This window comes from Barbatula barbatula (genome assembly GCF_947034865.1).
Source record: "Barbatula barbatula genome assembly, chromosome: 3".
NCBI lineage: Eukaryota > Metazoa > Chordata > Actinopteri > Cypriniformes > Nemacheilidae > Barbatula > Barbatula barbatula.
In genome coordinates, this window is record NC_136764.1 from 2,518,249 (window position 1) to 2,528,716 (window position 10,468).

At 40.9% G+C, this 10,468-nt stretch overlaps 1 protein-coding gene across 1 annotated transcript; it reads right to left on the reverse strand.

Moving 5' to 3' along the window:
* Positions 1-2,404: 2,404 nt before the first annotated feature.
* Positions 2,405-5,335, reverse strand: LOC306891728 (mannose-binding protein A-like). Its single transcript, XM_079452222.1, has 4 exons — positions 5,163-5,335; positions 3,503-3,737; positions 3,340-3,426; positions 2,405-3,262 (listed from the first exon to the last, which is right to left on the reverse strand). Exons 2-4 carry the CDS (start codon positions 3,702-3,704, stop codon positions 2,790-2,792), a joined length of 762 nt encoding a protein of 253 aa, XP_079308348.1. The 5' UTR covers positions 3,705-3,737; positions 5,163-5,335; the 3' UTR covers positions 2,405-2,789.
* Between the last annotated feature and the right edge of the window lie 5,133 nt (positions 5,336-10,468).

Here is a 10,468-nt window from a genome sequence, read left to right on the forward strand (position 1 = left end):
TAGAGATCGATAGCACTTTCTGGATCCATCGCAGGTCCAGAAGCCTTTTTGAAGGAGATCCTGGAACAGTGATGGTCTGGTGTAAAAATGATCCACATTCAGCCGAAAGCCTGTTCCTAGAACCCTGATGTCAATCCCCCTCATCACCGATTCATAGCGGACTGTCTTGCCTTTTCATTACTGGATATAATGTTATTTCTTGTTATTTATGAATTTCATAAAGTACTGATCATATATGCATTCTAGAGTCCTAGACCTTTCTGACAATATATAGTTTGTTATGATAAGTTAATAATTTAAACTAAATATTGAAGTAAATGTACGTGTACCGCCAGACATTGAGCAGCACATAAATGTTTCTTATTCACACTCTTGTCATTTATGAATCAATTACTCTTCTTACATAAATGATTTGATAAAACAGTGATGAAATATTTATTTTAGAGTCTTAGACCTTTCTGACAATATAAGATTTGTCACAATAAGAAAATAATTCACATGCATAATATTGAGCTTCGTGTTAAAACACCGAAACCTTTAGTTTCATGTGTTCAGATTGTCATGTGTGTGTGCGCCACCTTGTGGTCATTTTCAGTATTGAAGTTTGCTCAGTGTTGAGATTTAGATCTCATTCATCTCACAGCAGTATTTTGTCTATGGACTAAACTAATGGACTAGTTTCGGTTCACAACGCGAACAAACTTTGCTTTGAGAAATATAAACCTGTAAGTGTATTTACTATCTGTAAGCGTTCATATGATGTGTTAATATAATATAGATTGTTCAATCAATATAAAATCATTTTAACACCTAAACAAAACATGTCACAAAAGTTACCGTTTGGTTTGGGTTTGTCTTCGTTGTAAAGACACATGATATTTATGTTTTAAACTATTTTAAAAAACATAAAGCACTTTGTTATTTTTTTAAGTTTTAAAACATTTTATTTTAGTTACCTGTTTTTTTAATATGGGGTGTGGTTTTTAAAAGGTTTTTAAAAGGTTTTACTGCAACATTACCTAATTGTAACCAAAATACAACGTTGTTAAACCATTTAATGTCTCATCAACATCATTCTCATATGACTGATATGTAATACTGTATGTACAGGTATATGTCACAATAGACAGTAATACACACAAATAAAATATAAACTAGACGAACAAACCTGTGTCTCCTTTCTGACCTTTTTGACCAGCAGCCCCATCTTTACCATCTCTGCAGGAGAGCCATTGTGTCCCGGTATACTGGGGACTCCAGGATAAACATTTACATTAATGCATTTGGCAAACGCTTTTAACCAAAGTGACTTACATTTGCATGATCCTATACATTTGTCTCTAAGTGCAATCCTCTGGATCGAGCCCAAGACCTTGATGTTGTTACCACCAAACTCTTCCCACTGAGCTGCAGGAAAGCTGCACAACTCTTCTCTGTCGCAGCTCATACATGCGGCCACAACTGCAGCTGGAGCAGCACAGAGACAGCAGGACTTTAACATCACCATCTTCTGCTCACTGTGGGAATAACAAGGTTTCTGTTTAAGCAGTATTTAAAGTGTCCACACTTGAGGGAGGGATTTACAATATATATATTTATTATGATTATTAATTTAGTTTGATTATTAAAGTGATGATTGGCTTCAGTTTATAAAATGTTTATCAGTTTCCAAACATAAACAGTTATCAAAAGATTGTTGAAATATAGACTTTTTCACATCTTGTTGTCTTGATGTGACTTCAGAAAAATGTGTAGATAGTTTCTTTCTCCACTATAATAAATGTAAATAAATAATAAAACAATAACAACATACTTTAGCTTGTTTAACTTTAAGTTTGTTGTTTAGTTTTTAAACCAAATGAATGTTTGAATCAATCAGTTTAAAGTCACATAATCAGGATTATCAAGTCAGATACAAATGTTGTGGACAGGACGGGTCTTGAGTTCATGTTATCAGAATATAAACATTACAGCCGACCAATGAAATCTCATTTACAGTATATGACATCACTTCAGGTATTTAGAGTTTTTAAAGTTGTTATTAGATTTGCATTTAAATGAAACAGAAACTAATTTATTCAAGAATAATAAAAGGTAACAACATTTTATCACTAATCAATAGAAAAGGTAGTTATTAGAAAATAAATGTTATTTAATTAATTTTTGAGACAAATCTCGAAACTGTCTTCTGGTCTGAGCCAGGTTTAATAAATTATAAGTTTATGAATTAAAGAGAAAAGTATAAATATGTGAACAAATACCTCAGGCATGAAGTGTCTGTTTTAATCAACCGTAAACACTATATGAATATCAATATCTAACAATGAAGAAACATTTCTCCCTTTTTGGAAATAATCCAACATTTGATCATTTATGCGTAAAGGACTGGACATGTAGGCAGGTTGAAAAACCATATGCAGAAGTTTATTAAACAACAGTCCAGAAAGGGACGGTCAAAATACCAGGGAAGGTCTACAATCCAAATGATCAGTTCAACCAAGCAAACAAGACATATATGATTCTAAAGGATAAACCAAAAGAACAGCCAAACTATTGTCATCACATAAGACATGCAATGAATAATGATATAATGCTTGGTACACAGGTGAACTGGCAATACCATGACAATGGAAAGCATGGCCACATACAGTATACATGAGACAAATATATAAAATGTTGAGTGAATAGTAAGGTTTTAGTATTTTGGAGAGAGCTCCCCCTGGTGGTTGGATGTGCATCTGTCCCACACATACACATGTCAATAGTGCAGAAGATTGTGACACGTTCTATCAGATTTTTATTTCACATATGACATGATGTGAATCATTACAACCAACATCATCCCATTCCCCATAATCCACCACGAGGGCACCACAGTCTTGTCCACCTTTATAGTCATCAGGCTGACCTGAACCCCACTTGGTAAAAGTCAAGAGCTGTCCATCAAGGTCCATAAACTGCCCTTCTCTTTTTCTGTCTGTGACTCCAATGAACACCTTCTTACCACTCAAACCACTGGCAACAGATAATCTTAACAAACCTTGGATTTCAGCATCATCTTTTGGCAAAACGATCGTTCCACCAGCTGCATTGCAGAACTTAATCCCCTGTCCAAAACTGTCCAATAGGCCATCATAAATGTAATATTTCTGCCCAACCCTTCTAAAAGTATTAAATCCTGAAGCCTTCTCCATCATGGTCATTTTGGCAGTTAGCTGCTGGATCTCAGATTTGAGGGACATTGTGTCACTTCCAGGATGACCTGAAAATACATTTTATCAGGATGCTTTATTGATTTATAGGCTGATATTCTGGACCACAATTTATGATGTTTGATACCTGGCAAACCAATTAAACCATCGTGACCTCGTACTCCTTGGGGTCCAGGTGGTCCTGCTTTACCTGGCGGTCCTTGCACATCCATTCCTGTCACAGTAAAGCAAGCAAATGCCTGAATCTTTATCTCTCCCTCTGAAAAACACACTTAAACTCTCACACAAACCTGGCTCTCCCTTCTCTCCTTTAGGCCCAATGGCCCCGTCTTTTCCATCTCTACCGTCTCTTCCGGGTACACCATTGTGTCCAGGTGTTCCTGGTACTCCAGCAAGAGCAGGACAGTTCAGGTTCTGTGAACTCTGAGGTTCAGCTGCATGCAACAGTCCACACTGAAGCAACAGAAGAACACCGAGGTACAGCGCCGTCATCTGCTAGTGTACAGTGGAAAACCTTTCAAGAACCTGAAAACAAACAATGCTTCTGGGTAGATTATTTTGCATTGATCTTCCTAAACACAACCACAAACTGGTTAGAGCACAAAACATTTTTTTGGCATTTTTGAAAGCTTTCTTACCAGTCCCAATGTGAGATTTAGCATTTATGTTACATAAAAGGGTCTGAATTTGTCTTTTCACCACCCACAATTTCATATTTATATCACACACAATGTCAAACCGATTTTAAATATATCAAATGAAAGCTCTCACTCAAGATTATCACTGTATAATTTCACTAATTTAACACTTTATTGTAACACAACTCAATAATTGTCAAGTGAAGTCAAGTCAGCTTTATTTATATAGCGCTTTTTACAATGTTCATTGTTATATTGCTATAAATTCCTCTATGCAGTGTTAATGAAATAAAACTATAAAATTCTAGCAGCCAGGCAAACAAACCCTCAGAGGGAAACCAGGCCTAACCAGCGGATCCCAGTTCTCCTCTGGCAAAAGCTGCAGCCTCTGCACAAGCTCGACAGTGCTGCACAACAAGGCAAAATAGATTATCATTAATAATCTAATAGCGGCTAAAATGTTGTAGTTGTCACGTCCTTTGTCCAGCTCAATCATCACAGATTTTGTCAGGTCTGGGTATGGACTGCGTCCTGCCCGCTCTGGTACCCTTGGAACAATGAGACTGGCTGAGAGTAGAGGACTGTTCTGCACTCTTTGAAGCAACAAATGCATCAGTTGTTATTGGAAGTGTTCCTGGTTGCGGTTGATCTGACTAGTGCAGCCTAAACCTTCATAATATTTATATTATAATAGTGTAGTGTATGCAAGATTAGTCCCTAAAGACTACAAGAGGGCCGCGGTCCTCCGGGAATGATGAGATTCAAATATACAGGAGAACTAAACCAGACACAGGTGAAACTAATGATTGACTATATGAACAATAAACAGAACCTGAACGTGACACTTATAGATTATAAATGTTATTTTTTCTGGAACAGAGAAACAGTTTGATGCTGCAATGCTGGACATTAGTCTGATTTGAAAACATATTGTCTCATAGTAAGGTAGACAGTCAGAAGATACAGATATTCGGTGAACCATTTAAAAGCTTGGCATACTCTTTTGACAAAATTGCACGGATCAGATATTTACTGTCAACAGCTATATTATGCAATTATATTATAATTTAAATGTCTAATATAATTTACATTTCTTTCAGTAAAACACATTATAAAGCATTCAGTATTCAAAGATGGTAGTTTCTTACATGACAGACTATAATAACTGTTAATTATGTGATGTGAATGAAATATCGATCAAATGAATAAACAAACATTCACTTTAAAATATTTCAGGTTTTATGTTGTTTTATGTTTGTGTTGTTTGGTACCGTTTCATTATTGTCAGCTGGAAATAACTTTCTAAACATACCTGGTTTAATGGAGCTGAGCTCAGATGATCGCCAGTGTCAGATGCATAAAAACACAAAATGGAAAAGGAAAGAGTCTTCTAGCTTTAAGTGTGAGAGGCTTGTGGTGAAATGATGATCTAAACAAACCGACTTTACTTTTAAGATGTGCTGCTTGCACAACATGCACATGTCTGAAGATAAGCAGAGCAACTGTGTGCATGGCACCACAAGAATGAGACGAGAAACACTGAATGATACAAAGCAGATGGTTAAATTACGTATGAGTATCTTATGCAGTTTTTTATTAAGTACAAAGCTTATAGCATATAGTACCACAGCGTTATGTTCTCTGACCTGAATCACAGTTTGTAAATGTCAAGAGATTCACTTCTGTGTCCACAAACTGTCCTTCTGTATATCTGACTTTTACGCCAATAAATGAATTTATCACAATGTACTGAATTTAACATTAAAATGCAAAGTGAAAAACTGAACTCTTGTAATTGATGACAATGTTTAAAGAAGAAAACCACCTGTGCTTTATTTTATTTTTTGTCGCTTTATTTTAGTTGATATGTTTTAATAGGCCTATATCATTTACATTGTAAATAGAGAATGTGAAGCTATGATATGGAGCATTGCATGCTGGGACAGCACCATCAGTTTTACAGGATCGCTCTCTGTCATGACTCTGGGTCTGTGGTTCAGTTTTTTGCCTGCGTGACTTTGTTTTGTTTCATGTTGAACACGTGGGGAATTGTTTGACAGTTTTCCGCGTGTTCTGTGTCTGCGTCACCAGCCCCGCCCCGTGTCTCCCTCACTGGGTTTCCCTCACGACTCCGCTGATCACCCTGTCACCTGTAGCGAGTTTCGCTAGCGCTTCCCGCTCGCGGGTTGCGCTACGCGGCTGTTGCCCATTACGTAATTAAGAGGTTTCCTATTTCATTCCCTCGTGTGCTCTTGTTCTTTGTCAGTCCGTTGTGTGTTTATCCTAGCACTGCCATTAGCTGACTTCTTGTCCTGTCCAGTCCAATGAACAGCATGGCAGGTGTTCGATTAGTGGTGATGTGTACTGCATTTCTGTACGCAAACAAGAAGTTGTGCAGCTTCTGGCTTAGTGAGATCCTTTCATTCGTCATGGCTCGCAGTGCATTTTTCAAACTTTGCACGAATCGTTCCGCCAACCCATTTGTGGCGGGGTGGTATGGCGCTGATGTTACGTGTTTGATGCCGTTGTTCCTCAAAAACATCTGGAATTCCTCAGCCACAAACTGGGGCCCATTGTCACTCACCAACTGTTGTGGAACACCGGTCCTTGCAAACAGATCTCTCAGTACTGCAATGGTTTGACTAGCCGTTGTAGTGGTCATATCAAAAACCTCTGGCCACTTAGAGCATGCATCCACAATGACCAGAAACATACGTCCCATAAACGGCCCTGCAAAGTCAACGTGTATCCGTTGCCATGGTGATGAAGGCCATTCCCAAGGATGCAACGGAGCAGTCTTTGGCATCTTTTGAACATGCTGACATCCTGAACAACACATGGCAAGTTGTTCTATTTGCTGGTCAATTCCCGGCCACCACACGAAACTCCGTGCAAGCGACTTCATCTTTACCACCCCTAAATGCCCAGTATGCACTTCTTCCAACACTCGAGTGCGCAATTTTGGTGGAACCACGACTCTTAACCCCCACATGATGCATCCTCCGTCCAGAGATAGTTCATCCCGCCGCTGATAGAACTGTGGAAATCGATCTTTTTGTTCTACACTCCAGCCGGTTTGAGTGGCTGTGTAGACCTGTGACAAGGTAGGGTCTCTTCTGGTTTCTCTCTGGATCATTTCAGCTGTGACAGGAGAATTCTCAAGCTGCCCCAGAGTAAAAACATCCAGGGCTATGCTTTCCCTTGTTGACTCTAGGCCGAGACCATTTAAAGGTAACCGTGACAGTCCATCTGCATTTGCATGTTTGAGCGTTCGTTTGAACTCAATTTGGTATCTGTGTCCTCCCAGAAACAGTGCCCATCTCTGCATTCGTGCAGCAGCGGTCAGTGGTACTCCTTTCTGAGGACTGAAAATGGAAAGCAGGGGCTGATGGTCCGTGACCAAGGTAAATTCCTTTCCATACAAATACTGATTAAATCGCTTTACACCCCAGACCAGGCTTAAAGCTTCTCTGTCTATCTGTGCATAATTTGTCTCTGCAGCACTCAGGGAGCGCGAAGCAAAAGCTATGGGGCGTTCCGTTCCATCACACATCACATGCGACAACACCGCACCGATTCCATATGGTGAGGCATCACAGGCTAGCTTCACGGGTTTGTGCGGGTCAAAGTGGGTCAACACTGTGTCTGACATCACCAGTTTCTTAGCCTCCTGAAATGCTCGTTCACACTGCCTTGTCCACATCCATTTCTTTCCTGTCCGTAGTAGTGCATGGAGAGGGTGAAGTACATTTGCAAGGTTTGGCAGGAACCGGTTGTAATAATTAACGAATCCAAGAAAGGACCGCAGTTGTGAGACGTCTTTTGGTTGCGGTGCCTCTGCGACAGCTTTTAGTTTGTCAAGACATTTGTGTAGTCCGTTTGCATCGATCTCGTGTCCACAGTATGTGATGGTGCTCTTGAAAAACTCACACTTATCGCGTCTTGCCCGTAGTCCATACTCCTCTAGTCTTTTCAGGACATGTGTCAGATTCTCTAGATGACTGCAGTCGTTCTCTCCTGTGACTATGATGTCATCAAGGTAGCATTGTGTCCCTGGGCATCCTTGAAGTACCTGCTCCATTGCTCTTTGCCATAGCGCTGGGGCTGAGGCGATGCCGAAAACCAGCCTATTGTAGCGATACAGTCCTTTATGGGTTTTTATTGTCAGGTACACTTTCGAGTCCTCTTCTATTTCCATCTGCAAGTATGCTTCTGCCAGATCTATTTTGCTGAAAAACTGCCCTCCTGAAAGGTTAGCAAAAATATCCTCAATTCTTGGGAGTGGATATTGTTCTGCTTGCAGCACAGGGTTGATGGAGACTTTAAAATCCTCGCACAGCCTTACCGTCCCGTCCTTTTTTGCAACTGGAACGACTGGGGTTGCCCAGGGGCTCCAATCGACCTTGGAAAGGATTCCTTCAGCTTCTAGCCTATCTAGCTCAATTTCGACTTTCTGGCGAATAGCATAAGGAACTGGACGTGCCTTGTGAAACTTAGGAACTGCAGACTCCTCAAGAGTTATTTTTCCTTTAATGTGTTTCAGGGTTCCAATACCAGGTTGAAACACCGTTGTAGCTCTATCCAGCACTTCCTTCAGTTGCTCCTGTGTACGCTGTACCCCCGGATTGGATACTTGTAGGCTTTTAATGGATTCCCAGTCCAACTTCAGCTTCCTCAGCCAATCTCGTCCCCAGAGTGCTGGTCCTTCTGTCTGCACTATGTACAGATCTAGCTTGGCCTGTTGCTGGTTGTATTTTACCATCACCGGCATCACTCCGAGGGGAACTATGGGCTCTCCTGTATATGTTTTTAGTTTGACAGGTGATGGATGTAATTTGACTCTCTTGAAATGTCTTTCAAACTCACCCTGTGACATCACTGATACAGCTGAGCCTGTGTCTAACTCCATTCTGACAGTTTTCCCATTAACTTGTGGAGTTAGCCAAATTGCCTCTGTCGATTCATTTTTCAGGTTGTAAATATCCAAATTTGTCAATCCTGTATCGCTTTCATCATCCGACTGTGGAGCAACAACGTGCAACTCTTTGTAGGTCTTCCTTGAAGCCTTGTACTGTCTGTCCCTTTCATTTACTGAGATATCCGAACGACATGCTCTTTGTATGTGTCCCACTTTGTTGCATTTCCTGCATGTTTCCGTTTTAAATCTGCACTGATTTGCTTTATGTCCCTCTCCTCCACATCGATAACACAATTCGGTATTTAGCATTGTCCTTTTTGATTTGTACGCAGTAGCTACCTTATTCACTGACATCTTCACTCCTGATCGTAGCTCCACTGCGTCTCTTGCGGCTGTTTCCATAGCGACCGCAATTTCAACGGCCCGCTTAAAGGTGAGATCCGCCTCCGTGAGAAATCTTTTCTGGGTGCTCTCGTTTAGAATGCCACAGACCAAGCGGTCTCTCAGCGCATCATTCAGTCCATCTCCGAACTGACAGTGTTCTGACAACTTTTTCAGTTCAGCCACGTAAGCTGTAATGTACTCCCCCTCGTTCTGGTTCCGCTTATGGAATCTGAAGCGTTCCGCTATGATTAGAGGCTTCGGAGCTAAATGTTCCTGCATTACCTTCACAATGCCATCAAAACTGAGTTCCGCCGGCTTCACGGGGGCAGCAAGACTTCTCAGCAATGCATAAGCTTTTCCTCCGATTGAACTCAATAATACTGAGACACGTTTATCGACGGCGATGTCGTTAGCTGCGAAATACTGCTCGATCCGTTCACAGTACAATGTCCAATCATCCGTGGCACTGTCAAAAGACTCAATTATCCCAATGTATCCAGCCATCGTGTCGACAACGTATCCGTAAATCCTTTAATCCTCGTCGCCAATTGTTGTGTTTGTACCACACAATAAAGATCAGACACAAACGAACTGTCTAACTTCTTTTACTGAACCCCAAAAACCTGGCCTCCGCAACCCCGCGTTTGGCCAACCAAAACCGGACAAAGAGTTACTCTCTTAGCATGGACATGCATAACAAACCCGGAGTTTCCCCACACTCCATACACCACATAACAGACCGAAATTAATGCGAAACAAGTCCTGTCAGAACCGGCTCGACTCGAGTGACGTGTCGTTGAGTAAAGTCTCCAGTAGAGGTTGCCAACGCCTCACGTTTCGATTGCGTCATAGATCTACTTAACATACGCGGGTGTTAATAAAATGATTCATATTTCAACCATTTAAAGTCGCTCATTACTATACAAATAACTAAACATACTTTTATCAAGACAACAAAAATAAGTGGAGTAAAAAAATTTGTAGTTAATCCATGTGTGTGTGTGTGATTGTGTGTGTGCGTGTGTGGTGTGTGTGTGTGTGTGTGTGTGTGTGTGTGTGTGTGTGTGTGTGTGTGTGTGTGATAGTGTGTGCGTGTGGTGTGTGCGTGTGTGTGTGTGTGTGTGTGTGTGTGTGTGTGTGTGTGTGTGTGTGTGTGTGTGTGATAGTGTGTGCGTGTGTGGTGTGTGTGCGTGTGTGTGTGTGTGCGTGTGTGTGTGTGCGTGTGTGCGTGTGTGCGTGCGTGCGTGCGTGCGTGCGTGTGTGTGAGTATCATTGTGTTTGAGCTCTTTCAAGGCTCCTCCTCCGTAATTACAGTT